The 25,239-nt window shown below is 46.8% G+C and overlaps 1 protein-coding gene across 2 annotated transcripts in view; it reads left to right on the top strand.

The window, feature by feature from the left end:
• The window catches only part of SYN3 (synapsin III), a 300,237-nt gene that overhangs the window by 240,714 nt on the left and 34,284 nt on the right, over positions 1-25,239 (top strand). For both annotated transcript variants that reach the window (XM_030545198.1, XM_030545196.1), the window contains one exon: positions 7,058-7,120. In XM_030545198.1, coding sequence (XP_030401058.1) covers positions 7,058-7,120 — 63 coding nt within the window. The remainder of the gene's footprint in view (positions 1-7,057; positions 7,121-25,239) is intronic.

Raw genomic sequence — 25,239 nt, 5'->3', positions numbered from 1 at the left:
CTTCATCTGCAGAGTGTGGGTGAGACCCTAATAGCATCCCATTGCAATAGGGCAAGAGCTCACTGATATCTGGTAGTGAATTCCAGCTGGCCTGACCAGTTCAGTGTGCCCCAACTCACTAATGTCAAAACCTGTATCTAAAAGGGGTCATGTCAGATATCCATAGAAAGCTAATAACATACTGATCATTAATTTTCTTTCTTGGTTATATGTAGGGGGCACAAATTCAAAATTACAAACATATTGGAAATTAAGTTATCAAAGTGTGTCTGCCAGGCAGGGCTAAAGTTACTTCACTCTAGACAAAGGAATGTGGTTCTGGCACGTGGAAGGTATTTCCAAGGTACATTAAGAGACAATAGGAATGCAAATTACATAGAAGGTAAACAAGACCATCAAAACAACAGGGGGAGGAAATCGCAGGAAACAGATCAATTTGCATATTAACGAACACCCATGGGAAAAGAAACCAGCACAGAATTTCTTTCACCAAACTCCATGTCGCCTTCCACACAGCTTAAATTAACTTTACTATGGTGGGGGGCAGGGAGTGGGGCAAACTGTCAGAACAATCCATTTCAAAGGTTCACTGGACTGTATAGAAAGGGGCAGAGAACTCCAAGTTATCTTTCACCTAAGAACACAATGGAATTTAGGACTTTGTGCGCGATCCTGACTAGAGGGTGGGTAGCCCATCTTGCTGGAAGCTAGATTGGTACGGAAATGACCTGGAACAAAGGCTGTTGCTTGTTTTATTACGTTTTAGCCTCTAGAGAATGTCATTTTCTTGTAACCATTTCTAACTATCTTTTATGCTGGAACTCACTTAAAATCCTATCTCCTTTGTTAATAAACTTGTCTTACTTTTAATCTAAACCAACCCCATGCTGTGTTGGATTTAAAGTGAATGTTAACTCCCGTTAATGTGGCAAGCTGTTGGGTATTGGATCTATAAAGGAACAAACAAACCTTAATATCTCTCTGAATGGTCCGGGACAGGGCTGAACATTGCAGAGCCACGGCTTGGGGAAAATTGGGACAGCGAATTTGGGATCATCTTGCCAGGTGTAACCAGAGTGTGACTGGGGTGTCACAAGCAGGCTGCTGGAATCAGAATTGCTGAGTCCGAGCTGTGTAACACAGACATTCAGTGCAGAATTGTGTGTAGGCTGGGAGCATCCGAACAAAGGGTGCTACAGCAGCAGAGCATTTTGAGGAAGTTATGAGTACAGTGACACAGGCAGTGACACAGCCCCTCACTGGTCTGGATTGCACCCCATAGCATGCGTGAGGGGGGTAAATCACTTGCCAGGATTATCTATATCTCACTTAATCAGTTCTCTCCCATTGCACCATGGTTCCGCTGGTGCACATATTAATCTAGTCTCCTGTGGGCTGTAATACTTTGGGCTTATTTTGGTTGCTGGGTTTGGTGTGCAGCTGCTGGGTGGCGTTGGTGGCCTGTGATTTACAGGGGGTCAAACTGGATGATCTGATGGTCCATTCTGGCCTTAAACTATGATTCCATGAAAATAGAGCTGTTGTAGGCTCAAATAAAGGATATTAAGTCAGAGAGAGGATCAGTTCTGGAGATGCATGACCAGGGTGTGGAAATGCCTGAGGGGTGGCAAGATAAGACTTCTGGGTGTGAACAGGGCGTGACTGTGATGCTTCCGGAGAGTCCATTAACAGGTTGCTTTCCTCGAAGGAGAGGTATGGAAAGGAATTGGCAACTTTGGAAGAAGCCAGACAGCTGGCCTGATAGAAAGGGACAAGCTAGCCACAGATAAGCGGGGCTTGGAGTGACAAATTAAAATACTGGTGGACAAAAGAGATGGGATTCCTCTCCAGGTAGCGAAGATGGAGACAGTTTGGGAGAGAGAGCAATTTCTCTCTGAAAGTCATCAGATGAAAGGAGAGCTGGGTAGAACTTGCGTTGTGGTGGGCAAGGGTCTAAGTGGGGTAGGAAGATGTAACAAAATGACCTGTCCCTTCAGGGCTTGAGGCCTGGGGCCAGCCAACTCTAGTTACTGAGGAGGCACACATGGGCAGGGATCAGTTGATTCTCCTGTAAAGAGCAGGATACTGCAGAGATCAGAGTGGAGTGTAGGGGCTGGTGGGAGTATGTAGGCTCCAGCAGAGAAATCTGGAACCTGGAAGTGAGACTACAGACAAGTGAGACTACAGGCAGGAAAGGCCTGGGAGTGGCCTGATAAGAGAGTAAATGGATGGACTTGAAGGGGGAACTTGAGAACTTTATTTTGAATGTTAATTTAATAAATTGGAACCCGAGAAGGGGTGTAAATGGGCAAATCGGTTGTGCATTATTGAAGAAGCCCCTTGAACAGGGGAACTGAAGCAGAGGCTGCTTGCAAGGCTCGCTGAGGTCACAAGAGGGCATGCTGGAGGTGGCCACACTATAACAGTCACCAGTCACATGTGCAAATGATAATACACACAGAGCTATACAAGTTTGCAAATTTGGCCCATGTTGCCATCAGTGCATTGTTGCATCAGAATGTGGCTTTGTTGAGACCCAGTTCAGCAAGGTACTTAAACATATGCCTAATTTTAAACCAGGGGTCCCTAAACTGTGGTGCATGCCCCCTGGGGGGGTGCAGAGGAACGTTTGGGGGGTACACAGCGAGGCCCAAGCCAACCCCCCCCAGGGAGTAGGGAGGGAGCGTCACCAAACCCCACTCTGCTCTCATACCAGCTCTGACCCAAGCCCCAGCTCCACTACACCTCCTGCTCTGCCCTCGGCCCAGCTCCAGCCCCAGCCCTCATTCCCTCTCCACCCCAGCCCAGCTCCACTTCTAGTCCCAGCTCCTCTCCTAGTTCCAGTTCTGTCCCCAGCTCCACCTTCAGCCCAAGCTCTGCTGCTGAACCATTTGTGCCGGAATGGAGGGGGACCATGGACAGGTTCCATTACTGATAAGGAGGGGAGCCAACAGGAAAAATTTGGGTACCACTGCTTTAAACACACAGTATTCTCCTGGAAGTCAGCAGGACCACTCACATGGTTAAAGTTAGGCTTGCCTTTAAACCTTACTCTGTCAAAGGCTGAATGTAAGAAAACCCTAGAATATATTTTATAGCATTTTAATGAAAAACATTGTTATGCAAATGAATTAACATCAGTTGTATGATGACTGGCCAAGTTATGTCTGATGTCACAATCCCATCCCATAACCTTCAGACATTCTGTACCCAATGTTCCTTCTAATTAATTTTGTTATGTGCACCAACATGGAGGTGCTGTGTGGTGGGCGTGGGTCCAAGGGCTTTGGAGTGCTGGAGGGGCCTCAGGGTTGGGGCAGAGGGTTGGGGTGTGGGGGAGTGAGAGCTCCAGCTTGGGGTGTGGGCTCTGGGGTGGGGCTGGGATGAGGGGTTTGGGGTGCGGCCGCTGGAGTGGGGCCTGGGATGAGGGGTTCAGAGTGCAGGAGAGGGCTCAGGGCTAGGGCAGAGGGTTGGGCTGCGAGGGAGGGTGAGGGCTCCATCTAGGGGTATGGGCTCTGGGGTGGGGCTGAGGATGAGGAGTTTGGGGGTGGGCTCTGGGGCAGGGCCAGGGATGAGGGGTTCAGGATGAGGGAGGGGGCTGAGGACTGGGGCAGAGGGTTGGGGTGTGGGGGGTGAGGGTTCCAGCTGGGGGTGCAGGCTCTGGAGTGGGACTGGGGATGAGGAATTTGGGGTGCAGGCTGACCTGGGCCTGCAGCGGGAAGAGAGGACTCCCCCTAGCCCTCTCTTGCTGCAGCAGCCTGGGGCCAGGGGCACGGCACCTCTCCAGTCCAGGCCCCTGTGGCTGCACGTCTGCACAGTCCTTGATAGCCTGCAGTGTGGCCGTGCAGCTTAGAGGGAACTTAGTCTGTACCCCAAGCTTTTCAACAACCATGCAAATTTTAAACACCATCCAAAGTTATTTTTCCTATCTGTGCGCAAAAGAGACTGTAAAAAGTAAATACATTGAAGGGCATTGGTTTATTTTGTGCATGATTTCAGTACAAATATGCTTTTGTTGTTAAACTCTTGTGTTGTCATTTGATTGTGTAACACACCACACCACCCTGGAGAGCAGTGACTAAGGCTTTGTAATATACAGGTCAGGGTTCTAATTATTCCAGTTCTGCTCTTGTGATGTCATCTGAACTTCTTGGGCTCTGTGTGTGTATAGCCTTATAACTACCGGTGTTATACTTTCTCTACCCCTTTAATCAATCCGTCTGCCTATGGTGGCCAGTTTGCTAGCCTTCTATCTAGATCAGAGGTGGGCAAACTACGGCCCGCAGGCGACATCCGCCTCCAGCCCCTCCCCTGCTGTCCCCTGCCCCGGAGCCTCAGCTCACTCATTCCGCCACCGGTGCAATGCTCTGGGCGGCAGGGCTGTGAGCTTCTGGGGCAGTACAGCTGCAGAGCCCAGCCTGACCCGGTGCTCTGTGCTGCGCGGTGGCAGCGGCATGGCCCGGCTGCAGCCGGGTGGCCCAGCTGTAGTGCCGCCAGCCACTGGTGCTCCAGGCAGCGTGGTAAGGGATCAGGGAGTGTGGGGGGTTGGATAGAGGGCAGGGGAGTTCAGGGTGGTAGTCAGGGGATAGGGATGTGGAAAGGGGTTGGGGTGGGGGTTGAATGTGGGTAGGGTTTCCGGGGGGGCAGTCAGAAAGGAGAGAGGGTTGGATGGGGCGGCAGGGGGCAGTCAGGGGCAGGGGTTCCAGGGGAAGTCATGGGACAGGGAGAGGGGTGGTTGGATGGGGCAGTGGTCCCGGGGGGGCCATCAGGAATGAGAGGAGGGGTTGGATGGGGCAGCGGGGGTCTGGGGGCGGTCAGGGGACAGGGAGTGGGGGTGTGTGGATGGGGCAGGGGTCCCAGAGGAGCCGTCAGGGAACAAGGGGGGTTGGATGGGGCAGGAATCCCAGGGGGCAGATAGGAGGTGGGGGCTGGGCCACGACCCCCTCCCCTAACCGGCCCTCCATACAATTTACGAAACCCAATGCAGCCCTCAGGCCAAAAAGTTTGACCATCCCTGATCTAGATAGATATGTAGAGGAGATTTTGGGGTCAGGACCAGATCCTTATCTCATGTAAATTGGCATAACTCCATTGACTTCAGCAGAGCCTGGCCAGTTTATACCACTTGATGATCTGGCCCATATATACAATACAGAGTGATAACAGGCTCTTGTTGCTTTAACAGGCTTGGTCCTTACAACTCCAAGTGACTTCAGCGGTACTCCATCGTCACCAGGAACTCTTAATAAAAATACAGTTTCATAATGCAAAAAAAAGTAAAATTGTCTCTCTCTTTCGTTGATCCTTCCTTGACACAGAAACTACCCTCAACCACTCATGACACAATGTCACAGATGAAGACAATACTCAATTGTATATTTAGGGCCTAGCAGGTTCCTGTCCATACAGACAATTGGTAACTAGCACAAGAACAATTTATTTATCTATTTTCCAACTTAAGCAAATAGAAAAGCCATTTATCTGTTCAACTTCAACTCACTGCCACCATCAAATCTTCAGGGTAACTGTTTAATGAATCCAACTCATGCTTCATGCATTTAAATAAAGACAAAATTCTCTAAATCCTATTAAATTGGGCAAATGTACAATAAATATACAGTGTAGTGTACGGCAATGGTGGGGCATTCAGCCGACTTAAATGCACTAGTATATGATAAGGTGCAGGATGATGGTATCACAGCGAGATGCAAGAGTGCACCCTATGGTATGGGGTTTAAGTGTGATGTCCACAAACTTCAGGAAGAGCAACATGAAACAGGGTTTGGTGTTATAGTGTCATACATGGTACATATCTTAGGCCCTTCACAATCATGTGAAAAAACAGATCCAAAACACTACACGTTTTAAGGCCCCAATCTCGTCAGCTAATCTGTGTAGGTGCACACCTCCCCCTGCATGGAGCCCTACTGAGGGACGCTTATGCCTTGGCGGCAGCCCTGATGAAGTCAGTGTAGCCCCATAGTGGTACGGCTGCCTGGATCAGCTTGCAGGCTCAACACACAGACAAGAGGCAGTGAGACAGAAGGGACACAATGTGAGTGTTTGGATAATATTATTTAATCCCTGCCCTCACTCATTCTTTTATTCCCCCTCCCCCCCCCATATGATATTGTGAATTCGGAGGAGAGGAAGTGAGACAAGACACCATGGGCGGCATGTAAACCTCCAGCTCGGGAACGCTAGCCACCAGCCCTGCCCCTTGTACCTGAGGCCCCACCCCTTCCACTCCCTTCACCCCCTGCTGGAGCCCAGAGGCCCCCCACCCCAGGCTGCCCCAGCCCCGGAGTGCCGGACGGGCAGGCAGTGTGGCTCCAGTGCCCTCAACCCTAGAGTGCTGAGCCACGGCATGGGGAACAACAAGAGTCACAGAGAGGGAAGTAGGAGGGGACCTGGGGGCAGAGGCCAGGCAGGGCCACACCTGGCTGTTTGGGAAGGCTCAGCCTCTTCCAGCCTATGATACCTGCCCATGAAAGACACCGCAAGAAAGTTGTACTAGCGTATTGTCTTTGTGAGTTTGACCCAAAAGTTGGCATCTATTCCCTTCCGCTTTCCCCCCTACACACACATCACCACCACTGCCAGGGGAAAGGGGATGCAGATGGGGAATGAGAACTGTTGGGAGTTGGGAAGGGGGTTGTGAAAATAACTCAGATTCTCATATCACCCTTGAAACGCTGTGTTACCCCCAGTGAAAACTGCAGGTGCAGGTTGAATATATAGGGAGGGAGTGGGGACAGTGACAGAAAAAGTAAGGGACCAAAATAAAGGCGAGAGACTGGGAAAGACCCAAAGCAGAAGAAGTGCAGGTGGAGTGTTTGAAGTTGCTGCTTTTGAGGCGGGTTGACTCTGAGGAACTCTTCTTAGCCTCCATATCAGAATCATTTGGAGACCTGTGAAAAAAATATTGTTCACTGTTTTCCCACAGGACCATCCTTCTTTGACCATGACATGGTGATTCAGCTTCCCAGCAAGAATGTAGCTGGGTGATAAGAACTGCCACAGAGATACTAATGGGGTTCTTTCTTCTGTCTTTCAGCTCACAACCCCAAATTTCCCTGTCGTGGTCAAGCTGGGACATGCTCATGCTGGAATGGGGAAGGTAAGGAAAAGCCTGCCACAACTCACCCATTTTATATGTATATATAGACATGTAAACTTACAGATATATATTGTGTATCCTCACTGTGACAGGGGTATGTACCCTGCAACCAGCTGGGTAGGGAAGACGTTAAGTTAAAGAGCTTCTGCCATAGCTAGTCCAAGCTGCATTAACTGCCAGTGTGGGAGGAAAGCCCGGGAAGAAGCACGAGCAGGAGAGTGCAAGAAGGGAGAACTCCTGTCTCAGACCGAGAAAGCTGGACAATCAGCAAGTTATCTTAAGTGCCTATACACAAATGCAAGAAGCATGGGAAACAAGTAGGGAGAACTGGAAGTCCTGGCACAGTCAAGGAACTATGATGTGATTGGAATAACAGAGACTTGGTGGGATAACTCACATGACTGGAGTTCTGTCATGGATGGATATAAACTGTTCAGGAAAGACAAGCAGGGCAGAAGAGGTGGGGGAGTTGCACTGTATGTAAGAGAGCAGTATGACTGCTCAGAGCTCCAGTATGAAACTGCAGAAAAACCTGAGAGTCTCTGGATTAAGTTTAGAAGTGCGAGCAACAAGGATGATGTCATGGTGGGAATCTGCTATAGACCACTAGACCAGGGGGATGAGGTGGACGAGGCTTTCTTCTGGCAACTAGCAGAAGTTACTAGATCGCAGGCCCTGGTTCTCATGGGAGAGTTTAATCATCCTGATATCTGCTGGGAGAGCAATACAGCGGTGCACAGACAATCCAGGAAGTTTTTGAAAAGTGTGGGAGACAATTTCCTGGTCTAAGTGCTGGAGGAACCAACTAGGGGCAGAGCTCTTCTTGACCTGCTGCTCACAAACAGAGAAGAGTTAGTAGGGGAAGCAAAAGTGGATGGGAACCTGGGAGGCAGTGACCACAAGATGGTCGAGTTCAGGATCCTGACACAAGGAAGAAAGGAGAACAGCAGAATACAGACCCTGGACTTCAGAAAAGCAAACTTTGACTCTCTCAGGGAGCTGATGGGCAAGATCCCCTGGGAAAATAACATGAGGGGGAAAGGAGTCCAGGAGAGCTGGCTGTATTTTAAAGAATCACTATTGAGGTTGCAGGAAAAAACCATCCCAATGTGTAGGAAGAATAGTAAATATGGCAGGCGACCATCTTGGCTTAACAGTGTAATCCTTACCCATCTTAAACACAGAAAAGAAGCTTACAAGAAGTGGAAGCTTGGACAAATGACCAGGGAGGAGTATAAAAATATTGCTCAGGCATGCAGGACTGAAATCAGGAAGGCCAAATCACACTTGGAGTTGCAGATAGCAAGAGATGTTAAGAGTAACAAGAAGGGTTTCTTCAGGTATGTTAGCAACAAGAAAGTGTGGGCCCATTACTGAATGAGGGTGGTAACCTAGTGACAGAGGATATGGAAAAAGCTAATGTACTCAATGCTTTTTTTGCCTCTGTCTTCACAAATAAGGTCAGCTCCCAGACTGCTGCACTGGGCAGCACAGTATGGGGAGAAGGTGACCAGCCCTCTGTGGAGAAAGAAGTGGTTCGGGACTATTTAGAAAAACTAGACGAGCACAAGTCCATGGGGCTGGATGCTCTGCATCCGAGGGTGCTAAAGGAGTTGGCGGATGTGATTGCAGAGCCATTGGCCATTATCTTTGAAAACTCATGGTGAACAGGGGAGATCCCGGATGACTGGAAAAAGGCTAATGTAGTGCCCCTCTTTAAAAAAGGGAAAAAGGAGGATCCGGGGAACTACAGGCCAGTCAGCCTCACCTCAGTCCCTGGAAAAATCATGGAGCAGGTCTTTAAGGAATCAATTCTGAAACACTTAGAGGAGAGGAAAGTGATCAGGAACAGTCAGCATGGATTCACCAAGGGCAAGTCATGCCTGACTAACCTAATTGCCTTCTATGATATGAGAACTGGCTCTGTGGACGAGGGGAAAGCAGTGGATGTGTTATTCCTTGACTTTAGCAAAGCTTTTGACATGGTATCCCACAGTATTCTTGCCAGCAAGTTAAAGAAGTATGGGCTCGATGATTGGACTATAAGGTGGATAGAAAGCTGGCTAGATCGTCGGGCTTGACGGGCAGTGATCAACGGCTCCATGTCTAGCTGGCAGCCGGTTTCAAGTGGAGTGCCCCAAGGGTCGGTCCTGGGGCCAGTTTTGTTCAATATCTTCATTAATGATCTGGAGGATGGCGTGGACTACACTCTCAGCAAGTTTGCAGATGACACTAAATTGGAGGAGGAGTAGATACGCTGAAGGGTAGGGATAGGATACAGAGGGACCTAGACAAATTAGATGACTGGGCCAAGAGAAATCTGATGAGGTTCAACAAGGACAAGTGCAGAGTTCTGCACTTAGGAAGGAAGAATCCCATGCACTGTTACAAACTAGGGACCGAATGGCTAGGAAACAGTTCTGCAGAAAAGGATCTGGGGATTACAGTGGACGAGAAGCTGGATATGAGTCAACAGTGTGCCCTTGTTGCCAAGAAGGCTAATGGCATTTTGGACTGTATAAGTAGGGGCATTGCCAGCAGATCGAGGGATGTGATCATTCCCCTCTATTCGACATTGGTGAGGTCGACATTGGTGAGGCCTCATCTGGAGTACTGTGTCCAGTTTTGGGCCCCACACTACAAGAAGGATGTGGAAAAATTGGAAAGAGTCCAGCAGAGAGCAACAAAAATGATTGGGGGCTGGAGCACATGACTTATGAGGAGAGGCTGAAGGAACTGGGATTGTTTAGTTTGCAGAAGAGAAGGATGAGGGGGGATTTGATAGCTGCTTTCAACTACCTGAAAGGGGGTTCCAAAGAGGATGGATCTAGACTGTTCTCAGTGGTAGCAGATGACAGAACAAAGAGTAATGGTCTCAAGTTGCAGTGTGGGAGGTTTAGGTTGGATATTAGGAAAAACTTTTTCACTCAGAGAGTGTTGAAGCACTGGAATGGATTACCTAGGGAGGTGGTGGAATCTCCTTCCTTAGAGGTTTTTAAGGTCAGGCTTGACAAAGCCCTGGCTGGGATGATTTATATGGGAATTGGTCCTGCTTTGAGCAGGGGGTTGGACTAGATGACCTCCTGAGGTCCCTTCCAACCCTGATATTCTATGATTCTATGAAAGGACCTTCAGCTGTGGCTCATTAAGAGGCAGGCCTATATAGAGTGTGTGCCCCGGTGCTTTTGGGTTGGAGACTGTTATGGGTGGAGGTGGTGTGTATGTGCTGGTTAGAGAGGTGTCTGAGTTAGTTGGCCTGAAGCCATCAGATTGGTCAGTTTTGTGCTTTCTGAAAGGAGAAATATTCTTTACTGAGCACCTGCAAAGTGCCCTTAGCCTGGGAGCTCACAATCTCCCATTGTTTCCTTGTAAAAGAGGGAGAAGCAGCACTGATCTTCTTGACCCTGTTATTATTATTTGACTCTATCAAATGGAAGCCCTTCAGTTATTTTCTTTCCCCACTAGAAGGAACCGGGACAGTTTGGCTGGCCCTTACAAAGGAGGAAGGCAGACTGCCTAGTTGCCTGCCAGGAGAGGAATCCTGAAAAACTCTTCCCTGCACAAAAGAACCTGTTTGTTTTTCCCAGGCTCCCTGGGATCCTTTAGTGAATTAGCAACCTCTGTTCTTTGAGAGGGGGAGGGTGGCAGCAACCCTTTTAGTCAAACACACTTACACTGCATGTTGTATCTTCCATAGTCACCTCCATCATATATACCCTTATATCAAGGCATCTTATTTGTGTCCAGAATGTGGTTTATTCTGATTTGGGGGAGTTACCATCTCTCCTGGTTTTTCTTTGAATCCCAATAAAAGCTGAAGAAGAATCACTAGAAATACCCTAGCTTAAGTTTTTCACTAGAAAAAAAATTGCTTTTTCCCCCCTAAGTTTCCCCTTTTTTTTTTTGCCTAAACAGAAAACTATGCAAGACTCAGGTTTAGTACAGCCTGTAGGCCTGGGCCCTGGAAACAAAATTATTCTCTAGGTTCCTGTCTTTCATATAGAAGCTCCTTATAATTTTCCAGTGGTTTGTGTGCTCCATACCTGGTTGCCAAAGAGGAAGCTGACTACAGTCCCAAGCAACTGCTAGAGTGGTCTTGGGCATCAAAGAACAAGTATTTAAATAAACAGGAAAACTAAATGAAATTAGTTTGTCTGTATTTTAAACCAACACAGCTGTTAGGCTGTACCATACTGTAATGCAATAACCATAGCACTAGCTATAGGTGGAACCACTGAATGTGCATTTGTGAGCTATTTGGCCAGGGAAATCCAATCAGAACAACCCAGAAGATAGATGTACATACTACTTGTCACCTAAGCAAAGGTTTGCAGCTCCCTTGGGCAGAGTGGGTATCTCAGGTGAACCACACCCTCATTGCTGTTCTATCACATATGTAATGTGGGTCATAAATGTGTCACACTTATGCTGAAAGAAACCCAAGCTGGCAGTTGGGATGGCTGAAGAATCATTTGGAAGCTGCCCTGTGAGTTCATATGGATGGCGTGTCTCAAATTACTACTGTATTCTCAGCAGGAAGTTGAGCATGTCTCATCTGTACCAGACTTCTGATCTTTGTTTTCTCCTTATTCTTTACTGAGATTTTTGTGCCATGGCTGGTTATAATAGAAGAGGTTTACCAAATAACACATCAGGGCAAAAGCATATGCAATAGCACAGGGGGTTACATAAAACTGGAGATAGTCTCAGTAGAGGCGAGGTGATATGAAACATCCCAAAGCTATGAGGCTGTTCAGAGCCCAAGATTTAGCTTAGCCCATTATGAAGTTAGGGACCGCTTGCAACTGATTTTGAGGACCACCCAAGTTCTGGGGTATTTGAACCTTGGGTTCTGTTTGGGGCCCTTCTCCAGCTAGAAGCATCCTGAAGGGAAATTCAAATTCATTTAATCAGCTTTATTCAAGATACAGAATTTCCAGAAAAAAAAAAAGGAAGAGAGAAAGTGAAGAGAAAATAGAAACCTAGCATGTTTAAATGGCAAAGGTTTTGACCAAAAAGTTGTCCTTTAAAGTTATGGTAATATAGCCTAGGTGAGGCTGCCAGAAAGGAACTACAGAAATGGAGATTAACAGAGCTAAGGAGATAGTTGAAGAACATGTTATAATAATCAAACATTCTTACAAGTAACTCAGAAGCAGGACGCTTGCAGGATAGTCAATGGATCATTTTGACAACCATAGTGTAAATTTAAAGAAGCAATCAGAGAGGATAAGAGATTACAGGGAGCTAAATTATTTCTGCCCATTGGTCTTCACCACAGAAGACAATACAGCAAGATAACAGCCCTGAGGATGCTCCTTAGCAGTGAAATGTAGGCACTGTCAGAGACAGAGCTTTGTTTTGTTTTGAAAAAGGTTTTTGAACAGCTCAAGAAATTAATGTTCACCTGGTGGCTGGTATTTGTGCAAAAGTGCTGGAGAAACTAAAGGCCCAAGTACTACTGACAAACGTACATATTTCCATAGTCCCTGGGAGTCCCATCATGTATAAGACCTCATTATGCTTGCATCAAAAACACTTACTAAAGTAGAGGGCTTCAGTATACCCACATTTTTAACAAGTGCTAACAGTGATCCTTCTCGCTAAGAGAGAGAGTTGAGAAAATCATTACGTTTGAAAAGCATTAAAATATCATCGGTAATGGAAGACACTGTGATGTAAAGAAATGAGCAAAGGGGTGAGGGTCAGTCCAGATGTTTTGCTTTTGTTGCTTTTTTGTATTGCAGTAAGGGGGGTAGGAGCCTTAGTTATGCACCAGGGTCCATTGTGCTAGCTGCTGTACAAACACAGAACAAAAAGCTGGTCCCTGCTCGAGAGAGCTCAGCCACTGATTCAAAATGCGGCCTTAAGCAAGTCATTTTGCTTCTCTTGTCCAATTTCTCCATCTGTTTAAAAAAAAAAAGGAATAACAATACTTCCTGGACATTGATGTAGTGAGGGTTAATTGGCTTGTATTTGTAAATTCTCTGAACATATAAAGGGCTGTATACATTCTAAATGTTTATTATTTTATTATAAAACAGTGGAATGAGCTGTCATAAACAGATAGCTAAGGGTTAATGTCTCTTTCACCTGAAACACCTGACCAGAGAACCAATCAGGAAACCGGATTTTTTCAACCTTGGGTGGAGGGAAGTGTGTCTCTGAGTCTTTTGTCTGTCTGCCTGCTTCCTCTGAGCTTTGGAGAAGTACTTTCTACTTTCTAGTCTTCTGTTTCTAAGTGTAAGGACAAAGAGATCAGATAGTAAGTTCTATGGTTTCTTTTCTTTGGTATTTGCATGAATATAAGTGCTGGAATGCTTTGATTTGTATTCTTTTTGAATAAGGCTGTTTATTCAATATTCTTTTAAGCCATTGACCCTGTGTTGTATCATCTTAATACAGAGAGAACATTTGTATTTTTTTCTTTCTTTTTATATAAAGTTTTCTTTTAAGACCTGTTGGAGTTTTTCTTTACTTCAGGGAAATTAAGTCTGTACTCACCAGGGAATTGGTGGGAGGAAGAAATCAAGGGGAGAGCTGTGTGTGGGATTGCTAGCCTGATTTGGCATTTCCTCTGGGTGAAGAGGAAAGTGCTTTTGATCCAGGATTGGGAACGGAGAGGGGGAATCACTCGGCGTAGTTTCACAGAGCTTGTATCTGGGTATCTCTCCAGGAGCATCTGGAGGGGGGAAGGGAAAAAGGATTATTTCCCTTTGTTGTGAGACTCAAGGGATTTGGGTCTTGGGGGTCCCCAGGGAAGGTTTTTCAGTGGGACCAGAGTGCCCCAAAACACTCTAATTTTTGGGTGGTGGCAGCAGGTACCAGGTCCAAGCTGGTAACTAAGCTTGGAGGTTTTCATGCTAACCCCCATATTTTGGACGCTAAGGTCCAAATCTGGGAATAAGGTTATAACATGGTGTGGCAGCGGCGGGATATAGACAGAATCCAGAAGCCAGTAGGAATATTATATTTTTCTTTTCTCTGCTAAGGGCTTTTTAGCAGAGAGAAACAGTTTGGTTTTAAAAGGGAACCAGAGAGAATTTTTTTTTTCTGCTCTCTAGCAGTTGTGGTTTGCATATTAAGCGAGAAGACTGTTAAGGGTCTTTTGTCATGCAATAGCCCTCCCATTAGGAGGCAAGTACCAGCACTTATATGCATGCAGATAAAGTGGTTTTTCTGGTTTCCCTTAATTGAACATTAGCTAGAGAGAGAAAAGGAAAAAAGCACTGTTGCTAGGCAGACTTCAGGAGGCAACAGAGAGCCTGCAGTTCAGAAGATAAACATCGGAGGGCACCCCAACACAAGAAAACAGGAACCATGACTTCTAAGGCAAGGATTGACGCCGAAGAACAAATCAAAGACGCTGAACACAGGCGACAGATGGAGATGAAAGAAAAGGAAGAAAGCCTCAAACTGGCAGCCTTCCAAAGAGAACAGGCAGCCCAAGAGGCAGCACACAAAAGAAAACTAGAAGAAGAAGAGGTGGCCCACCGCCGAGAAATGGAAAAGCACCAAAAAGAAATGGAAAAGCACCAAAAAGAAATGGAAAAACAACAAAAAGAGAATGAAGAGAAGGAAAAACAGAGAAAACATGAACTGGAGATGGCAAAAGCTGGGCTGCATGTGCCAGCCAACCCTAACAACCCGGCGCCAATTATTGCTCCCCAGCACAGGAAATTTCCCACCTACAAGGCAGGTGATGACACCGAGGCCTTCTTGGAAAATTTTGAAAGAGCCTGTCTTGGGTACAGCATCCCCGAAGACCAGTACATGGTAGAATTAAGGCCACACCTCAGTGGACCTTTAGCAGAAGTGGCAGCTGAAATGCCCAAGCCGCAAATGAATGACTATAAACTTTTTCAAACCAAGGCCAGATACAGGATGGGGATAACCCCAGATCATGCCCGTCGGCGCTTCAGAACCCAAAAATGGAAACCAGAGGTGTCATTTCCCAAACACGCCTACTACATTGCAAAAAACTATGAGGCCTGGTTAACAGGAAACAACATTCAAACCTTGGAAGAAGTGAACCTCCTCATACAAATGGAGCAGTTCTTGGATGGTGTTCCTGAAGACATCACACGGTACATACAAGATAGAAATCCCAAAACTATCGCTGAGGCGGGGGAGATTGGAGCCAAATGGATGGAACTGGCAGAAAGCAAAAAAGCTACTGTCAAGGGGAACGATTACCCCAGGGGGCACACAGACCATAAACCCTACAACCGAGGACAGCCAAAGACCCTCAATACCACCCAAGTAAAGCCACAGATACCCTACTCTTCAACCTCACCAGTCTCCAGTAACTCACCTCGGCCCAGTGACCCATCAGATGGAAGATGCTTTAAGTGTAATGAACTGGGACATATCAAGGCCAACTGTCCCAAGAACACCATGCGAGTGCAATTCATTACACCACCATCACCCCAAAGATCCCCAGGCCCAGATGCCTCTCAAATACCCTTGGAGCGAAGGGAAAATTTGAGAGTGGGCGGAAAGAAGGTTACTGCGTGGAGAGACACGGGGGCACAAGTGTCAGCTATCCACCAATCCTTCGTTGACCCCAAATTCATCAACCCAAAGGCCAAAGTTACCATTTACCCCTTCATGTCACAAGCTGTAGACTTGCCTACAGCTGAACTGCCTGTCCAGTACAAAGGCTGGTCAGGAATGTGGACTTTTGCAGTCTATGACAATTATCCTATCCCCATGCTACTGGGGGAAGACTTGGCCAACCAAGTGAAGCGGGCCAAGAGAGTGGGAATGGTTACCCGTAGCCAAACCAGGCAAGTTTCCAGACCCATTCCTGTTCCTGAGCCGTCCACAGACGCCCCGTCTGTGTTACCAGAGACCCAGACAGAGGTAGTGGACCCGGATTCCATGCCTACCACTGAAACAGCCACAGCACCTCCAGTCCCAGGCCCGGAACTGGAACAGCAACCAGCACCAGCAAGTGCAACCACATCTTCAAACTCAACGCCAGAGGGCGCCAGCGCGCCAAAACTGGCAGAAGCACACGACAGCCATACCCAAAAGGCTCAGCCAGAGCCTGAAATACCCTCAGGTGCACCAGCGGAGAGCGGTTCACCAGCAACGGAAACAACCCCATCACCTACATCGCTTCCAGAGGGACCAAGCCCAAGTCCACAGTCTGAGGAGGAACTGGTGACCCCAGCCTCAAGGGAACAGTTCCAGGCTGAGCAGGAAGCAGATGACAGCCTTCAGAAAGCGTGGGCGGCGGCACGGAGCACCCCACCGCCTCTCAGCTCTTCTAATCGATCCCGATTTGTTATAGACCAAGGACTTTTATACAAGGAAATTCTTTCTGGTGGACACCGGGAAGAATGGCAGCCGCAAAAACAGTTGGTGGTTCCAACTAAGTACCGGGAGAAGCTCTTAAGCTTAGCCCATGATCATCCCAGTGGCCATGCTGGGGTGAACAGAACCAAGGACCGGTTGGGGAAGTCCTTCCACTGGGAGGGGATGGGCAAGGATGTTGCCAAGTATGTCCGGTCTCGTGAGGTATGCCAAAGAGTAGGTAAGCCTCAAGACCAGGTCAAGGCCCCTCTCCAGCCACTCCCCATAATTGAGGTCCCATTTCAGCGAGTAGCTGTGGATATTCTGGGCCCTTTTCCAAAAAAGACGCCCAGAGGAAAGCAGTACGTACTAACTTTAGTGGACTTTGCTACCCGATGGCCAGAAGCAGTAGCTCTAGGCAACACCAGGGCTAACACTGTGTGCCTGGCCCTAACAGACATCTTTGCCAGGGTAGGTTGGCCCTCCGACATCCTTACAGATTCAGGGTCTAATTTCCTGGCAGGGACCATGGAAAAACTGTGGGAAACTCATGGGGTGAATCACTTGGTTGCCACCCCGTACCACCATCAAACCAATGGCCTGGTGGAAAGGTTCAATGGAACTTTGGGGGCCATGATACGAAAATTCATCAACGAATTCTCCAATAATTGGGACCTAGTGTTGCAGCAGTTGCTGTTTGCCTACAGGGCTGTACCACATCCCAGTTTAGGGTTTTCACCATTTGAACTTGTGTATGGTCACGAGGTTAAGGGGCCATTACAGTTGGTGAAGCAGCAATGGGAGGGGTTTACGCCTTCTCCAGAAACTAACATTCTGGACTTTGTAAGCAACCTACAAAGCACCCTCCGACACTCTTTAGCCCTTGCTAGAGAGAACCTAAAGGATGCTCAAGAAGAGCAAAAGGCCTGGTATGACAGACATGCCAGAGAACGTTCCTTCAAGGTAGGAGACCAGGTTATGGTCTTGAAGGCGCAACAGGCCCATAAGATGGAAGCATCATGGGAAGGGCCATTCACGGTCCAAGAGCGCCTGGGAGCTGTGAACTACCTCATAGCATTTCCCAATTCCTCACTAAAGCCTAAAGTGTACCATGTTAATTCTCTCAAGCCTTTCTATTCCAGAGACTTACAGGTTTGTCAGTTTACAGTCCAGGGAGATGATGCTGAGTGGCCTGACGGTGTCTACTACGACGGGAAAAAAGACGGTGGCGTGGAAGAGGTGAACCTCTCAACCACCCTGGAACGTCTGCAGCGGCAACAAATCAAGGAGCTGTGCACTAGCTTCGCCCCATTGTTCTCAGCCACCCCAGGACGGACTGAACGGGCATACCACTCCATTGATACAGGTAATGCTCACCCAATCAGAACCCCACCCTACCGAGTGTCTCCTCATGCCCAAGCTGCTATAGAACGGGAGATCCAGAACATGCTACAGATGGGTATAATCCGCTCATCTACCAGTGCATGGGCATCTCCAGTGGTTCTAGTATCCAAACCAGATGGGGAAATACGCTTTTGCGTGGACTACTGTAAGCTAAATGCGGTAACTCGTCCGGACAACTATCCAATGCCACGCACTGATGAGCTATTGGAGAAGTTGGGACGTGCCCAGTTCATCTCTACAATAGACTTAACCAAGGGGTACTGGCAAGTACCGCTAGATGAACCTGCCAAGGAGAGGTCAGCATTCGTCACCCATGCGGGGGTGTATGAATTCAATGTCCTTCCTTTCGGCCTTCGAAATGCACCCGCCACCTTCCAGAGGCTGGTAGACGGTCTACTAGCTGGACTGGGAGAATTTGCAGTTGCCTACCTCGATGATGTGGCCATTTTTTCAGACTCCTGGCCCGAACACCTACTCCACCTGGACAAGGTCTTTGAGCGCATCAGGCAGGCAGGACTAACTGTTAAGGCCAAAAAGTGTCAAATAGGCCAAAACAGAGTGACTTACCTGGGGCACCAGGTGGGTCGAGGAACCATAAACCCCCTACAGGCCAAGGTGGATGCTATCCGAAAGTGGCCTGTCCCAAGGTCAAAGAAACAGGTCCAATCCTTCTTAGGCTTGGCCGGATACTACAGGCGATTTGTACCACACTACAGCCAAATCGCTGCCCCATTAACCGACCTAACCAAAAAGACCCAGCCAAATGCCGTTAAGTGGACTAATGAGTGTCAAAAAGCCTTTACCCAGCTTAAGGCAACGCTCATGTCTGACCCTGTACTCAGGGCCCCGGATTTTGACAAACCATTCCTAGTAACCACAGATGCATCTGAGCGTGGTATAGGAGCAGTGCTCATGCAGGAAGCAACAGATCACAACTTCCATCCTGTCGTGTTTCTCAGCAAGAAACTGTCTGAGAGGGAAAGTCACTGGTCAGTCAGTGAAAAGGAATGCTATGCCATTGTGTACGCCCTGGAAAAGCTACGCCCATATGTTTGGGGACGGCGGTTCCAACTACAAACTGACCATGCTGCACTCAAGTGGCTTCATACTGCCAAGGGGAACAACAAGAAACTTCTTCGTTGGAGTTTAGCTCTCCAAGATTTTGATTTTGACATTCAACACATCACAGGAGCTTCTAACAAAGTTGCTGATGCACTCTCCCGTGAGAGTTTCCCAGAATCCAGTAGTTAAAAAGTGTTCTTAACATGTAAAAGTCTGTTAGTTATATACTTAGTAGTATATGTAAAGGTGCATGTGTTGTATTAATCTGTTTATTTTCAAGTTCTAGAAGGAAATTGCCGCCAGTGAGCTTCCCCACTGTCTGCAATTTGGGGGGCGTGTCATAAACAGATAGCTAAGGGTTAATGTCTCTTTCACCTGAAACACCTGACCAGAGAACCAATCAGGAAACCGGATTTTTTCAACCTTGGGTGGAGGGAAGTGTGTCTCTGAGTCTTTTGTCTGTCTGCCTGTTTCCTCTGAGCTTTGGAGAAGTAGTTCTATTTTCTAGTCTTCTGTTTCTAAGTGTAAGGACAAAGAGATCAGATAGTAAGTTCTATGGTTTCTTTTCTTTGGTATTTGCATGAATATAAGTGCTGGAATGCTTTGATTTGTATTCTTTTTGAATAAGGCTGTTTATTCAATATTCTTTTAAGCCATTGACCCTGTGTTGTATCATCTTAATACAGAGAGAACATTTGTATTTTTTCTTTCTTTTTTATATAAAGTTTTCTTTTAAGACCTGTTGGAGTTTTTCTTTACTTCAGGGAAATTAAGTCTGTACTCACCAGGGAATTGGTGGGAGGAAGAAATCAAGGGGAGAGCTGTGTGTTGGATTGCTAGCCTGATTTGGCATTTCCTCTGGGTGAAGAGGAAAGTGCTTTTGTTCCAGGATTGGGAACGGAGAGGGGGAATCACTCTGCGTAGTTTCACAGAGCTTGTGTCTGGGTATCTCTCCAGGAGCATCTGGAGGGGGGAAGGGAAAAAGGATTATTTCCCTTTGTTGTGAGACTCAAGGGATTTGGGTCTTGGGTCCCCAGGGAAGGTTTTTCAGTGGGACCAGAGTGCCCCAAAACACTCTAATTTTTTGGGTGGTGGCAGCAGTACCAGGTCCAAGCTGGTAACTAAGCTTGGAGGTTTTCATGCTAACCCCCATATTTTGGACGCTAAGGTCCAGAATCTGGGAATAAGGTTATAACATGAGCATTATATAATAACCAGCCCTTCACATTCATGTGTCCTTCATTTTCATGAGCCTTAAATTCCCTCACAACATTTTTAAGCAAAGGGAGGGGGAGCTATCTCCAAAATTTAAATAAAAAATAACTAAACTAGGACTTATGAGGAATGAGCTCTGTTGGCAACTCTGACTCTGAAGGAGCAGCCGTCAAGCATTCATGATCAAAAGGGAAGACTTCATAAGTTCAGTGATAGTGAGGCTCTCCAAGAAGTGACGCGCTGCGTGTAAGGTCAGAGTGGAGAGGAAGGATTGTAATAAAACATTGTTTGAAATTTCCATTAACAAATCCGAGAACAAGAGACTCCCAAATGGCTCAGGCAGAGAAGGGGAGCGTTCTGCCCGAAGAGAAACACCATGGCCCCAGTCAAACCCACCACCTACAATACAGACATGTGCATGCACCCATCACCATCAATGCCTCACAAGCCTCTTCCAAAAATCAGATCGCCACCTTAACCTCGCGCCCAGCTGGCGCATTAAGCTTGCACCCAGTGGTTCTATGTGCTGCTTGTGCAACTGCTGTGTCAAAAATATTAATTAGGCAATATCTAAGGTTTTCAACTGAATTATTGTAGAGGAACTTCCTTCGTGCTCCATTTAGATGGACAAGGGATCAACAATAACAGAGGACTCTACCAACAGCCATGGATGGACTCTCCCTAACAGGAGGGCTCTTCCCAAGAACAGAACTGAGCCAGTGAGCACTCAGTTAAAAATGGAGACATCTGCCAAATCAGGGTATGATGCCATCTGAGACAATTGCAGCCCCACCCTGATATGGACAGGGATCACTCTTGAGAAGTGAGGGAAGGTGAGAAGAGGCATCCCTTCTTTCTTTCTCCAGCTGACTCTGTCCCTGAGCCGGTTGGGAAGAGGAAAGCACTGAGTGTGTGAATATCTCCCCAGGTGTGTGATACCAGCACCCTGAAATGCCCTCTGAATAGAGCCCAGTACTGCAAATTCACTCAGAAAGCTTCTACACCTCTCCCTGAACAGACCATGGGAAGGAAACAACTGTCAAATCTATCTGTACGCAGGAGAAACAGCACATATTTGTGGGACATTCATTCATATATATAAAATAAGAGCAACTTTCTATATAGCTACTCTGATTTTATTTTTAGACCTCTCTAATTAGGCCAGTTTAAGAGCCACTTCAGATCCACACCAACCTGTAATTATGAAAACATCTTCCCAATACTGATCCCAGCTCAGATGAATTTATTGCATCACAGAAGAAAAACTTGTTGTTCATAATAATGTGGTCAGAGTTATTTTTCTCTCACTGGAACAGAAGGATTTCTTTTTTTATTTAAATATAGCACTAACTAAACAGAGCCACTATGTAGTGTAAAAATACCAGGAGGTTTTTATCAGGAAGGTTGACTCGTCACCTTGTCTCTCCTAGGACTGGAAATAGAATGTTCTAAAAATGAGAGCTTTGAAAATCCAGTGTATTAAGAGGAAGCAAAAAGAGCAAAAGTCACCTTGGTTTGTCAAGGGACAAATATTTTCCTAAATGGGGGACAAACAATGATTTAACATGTAACAGCATAGTCCAGTCATCGCAGTCTCTCTGACTCATGAGTCAGGAGATACCACCCACCTTGAAAATAGCAGGAGTATCCCACTTTTTGAACGTGGGTCTGGTACCTTTTGCTGGACACGGAGTGCTGTGTCCGATCCAGGACACACAGCCTGCATTTGGGACTGCTGAAACCTGCAGCTAAGGCTGGCCTTTAACTAGAGGTGCTGTGAGGAAAGCTGTGAAGGGAAAATTCAGAATAATTTTATCAATTATTATTATTATTATTTATTATGAGGTGACCCCCGCAATGTGCAAGACAGTTCCAAATTTAATGTGAGGGTTAAATCCACTGGTGTCTGAAGAGTGGAGGGGATTTGTGGAGAGAGGAGTCTGAGCAAATTTTATGAGAACAGCCATTCTTGTGAGTCAGTTGCAATATGGCACAAACCTTTTACGAACAAGTAAGCTTGTGAGATGTTTGCCATTTGAGATGGAGGAAAGATCACAAACTCTGTTGATGCTATGTGACTTCCACCATTTGGGGTGGAAACCTCATGAGAACAGCTCATAAGATTTTTATCATATCTGTTTGTCTGTTTATTACAAGCCCACTGCTGCACATCTGAGTGCTATCAAACTCAAATCCTACCCAGTTCAACCTTAAACTGATACCTTGTATCTCAACCCTAGTCTGAACCCAATATAGTCACAGATAACTGCCTCATCAACCCATCTATAATAGAAAGTGGGTTTAAGGTGTGGAACAGAGTAAAGTGTGGGTCACATACAGAGAGAAAGCTAATGCACTCTTCTCTCTGTAAAGGACTATTATAATAATATGTACCTGACTGACAGATTCTTTGCTTTTGTGGCCACATGACTAGTGAAAGTGAAAGAGGAATACGACTGGGTGTCTGAAGTGATCAGACTGGAGACAAAAGAGGATGTGATGACCCTGAGACTCTGGAGTCCATGAATACTTAGGAAATATAAACATGGAAATGGGAGTAATGGAACACTACACCTAGAAATCGGAGCTGGGGAGACCAGAATTTCCTGTCAATGCCCCCTCGTTGCAAGGACCATGTGTTCTGACTCTTTGATGCCATAAAGTGGTTGGGTGTCCAAACTGTGACTGAAATACACAGTGCTGATTTTTTAGGCTCCCAAGATAATTTGAAATCCAGCCTTGCAGGAAGGTTATATTCACATTTCTCTGTTGACAGAAGGGATGTAGCATTGCAGGGTATGTCTACACTGCAATTAAAAACCCGTGACTGGCCCATGCCTGCTGACTTGGGCTAAGGGGTGTTTAATTGTGGTGTAGACATTTGGGCTCAGGCTGGACCTCAGGCTCTGGGACCCTGCAAGGATACATTACAATTAAACTGCTCCTTAGCCCAAGCCCCTCAAGCTCCAATCAAATGGCACAGGCCAGTTGTGGGTGTCTCATTGCAGTGTAGATATACCCTTAGAAGAGAGGTCTGGGTTTCAGGATGGCACAGGGTCTTTTTCTCCAGTTCACTGTGGAAGAGAATTAACTGAATTAAGGCCCCTTTAATTTTGAATGAGAGTACCCACCCAGGGGTTTAATGCAGTTTAACTAAGCTACTTCAAATGTTCTACTTTCAGGGCTGGCCTTACCATGAGGCGAACTGAGGTGGCCGCCTCAGGTGCCAGACTATGAGGGGGGCACCACTAGGACCCAGAGTGTAGAAAATTGTGTCAGCTGCTGGTGCATATGTATTCTCTCTGCTCCAGATGCACAGAGATGGTGGAGTGCTGTGCTGGAGGAAGGAGGGCACAAGAGACATAACAGGCAGACAGGAGAAAAGGTGAGAGGGAATAACAGAAAGCAGCAGGAGCTGCAGGGAGAGAGATGAGAAGGAGCCTCTTATGTACCTCTCTGGCACCCCCATTAGCCCAGGCTGATTAACACCAGCTTCTCAGGGAGCTTCCTGTTTCCTGCTGCTTCCCTGAACCCACTTGAGGAGAACAGGCAGTCAACTGAAGTAATAGGAGCCTGTTGGGCCCTTAAGACACTGATATCTTCCCTCACTCAGGCCCTGCTACCAGCCTGCTTATTTGTCCCCTTCAGTTGAGTGTTGAGAGCTACTATTGCTGGCACAGAGCAGCAGTCATGAGTGAAAGAAGAAAACGCCCCTCTGGGGCAGCATTCAGAAAAAGAAAGAAAACAAAGGAAGCTTTTTCTATCTAAGCAGGAAGGAGCTCTCCTGAGATACATAGACACAAATGTTCACGGTGAGCCTTCCGGCCCCAGTGAGGATGTGAGTGGTGAGGAGATGCTTGATCTTCCAGTTAGAGTGCAGGTGACCTGGCAGCTACTGCAGCATCCATATCTCCATCTCAAATGGATGTAACTATGCACATTCCTGAAGAAAAGTGTAGATCAGAGAAGAGTGTGGTGAAGGCGCAAGAAACAGCTGCTGCTGAGTTTAGTTCCTTAAATCTAGATAATCCAGGACTGTGGACCCACTTGACCAGCCTCCTGAGGGACTTCCTTGTACTTCATGGGCCACAGCAAGAGAAAAACTTCATGTTCCCCAAAGACAATGAAAACAGAAGTTTCCATCCAACACATTACTGGTGTGAAATCCACAATGGTGACAAAGTGGAGAGGCCGTGGCTTATGTACCCAAAAACCCAGAATGCTGCATACTGTTTTTGTTACAAACTCTTCTAGTCTAATGTTCCAGACACATTGGGTTCTACAGGAACAAAGGACTGGAAAAATCTGGCTAGAAATCTGGCATGCCATGAGAAGGCAGCAAATCACCAGAGAGCATTCCATAGGTGGAAAGAGCTTGAGATGAGACTAAGGCCTGGTCTACACTGGGGGAGGGGGGGATGTCAATGTAAGATACGCAATTTCAGCTACAAGAATACCGTAGCTGAAGTCAAAATATCTGATTTCAACTTACCTTCCGTCCTCATGGAGTGGGATTGACGGCCGTGGCTCCCCCGTAGATTCCGCTACCACCGCTCACCCTGGTGGAGTTCTGGAGTCAACGAGGAGTGCGTTCGGGGATCGATATACCACGTCTAGATGAGACGTGGTATATTGATCCCCGATAAATCAATCGTTACCCGCTGATCCAGTGGATAGTCTGGACGTACCCTAAGGTTAAAGGCCACCATAGATGATCAGCATCAAGCGAAGATTGCATCAGAGTCTCTTTACTGGCAAAATGTTCTGAAAAGGCTTATTGCCATTGTGAGAATGCTTGCTACCCAAAACCTAGCACTGCGTGGCATTTCAGATCAGCTGTATGTGCCAAACAATGGAAACATCCTTAAAATTGTGGAGCTGATGGCTGAGTTTGATGCTGTACTCCAGGAGCATCTAAGAAGAGCCACCACCAAAAGATATGTACACACACCACTACCTTGGAAAAACAATTTAAAATGAGATCATACAGTTACTGGCAACAAAAGTCAAACAGAAGATTGTGGCAGATCTGAAGTCAGAAAGATATTACTCTGTTATTCTGGACTGCACACCTGACATCAGCAATACGGAACAAATGACTTTAATGGTGAGTTTTGTAACAACAACAGAACCTAATG

The sequence above is a fragment of the Gopherus evgoodei genome, chromosome 1 (assembly GCF_007399415.2).
Source record: "Gopherus evgoodei ecotype Sinaloan lineage chromosome 1, rGopEvg1_v1.p, whole genome shotgun sequence".
Classification (NCBI taxonomy): domain Eukaryota; kingdom Metazoa; phylum Chordata; order Testudines; family Testudinidae; genus Gopherus; species Gopherus evgoodei.
Note: the sequence above shows the minus strand (reverse complement) of the source record. Positions and strands in the feature narration are given on the sequence as shown.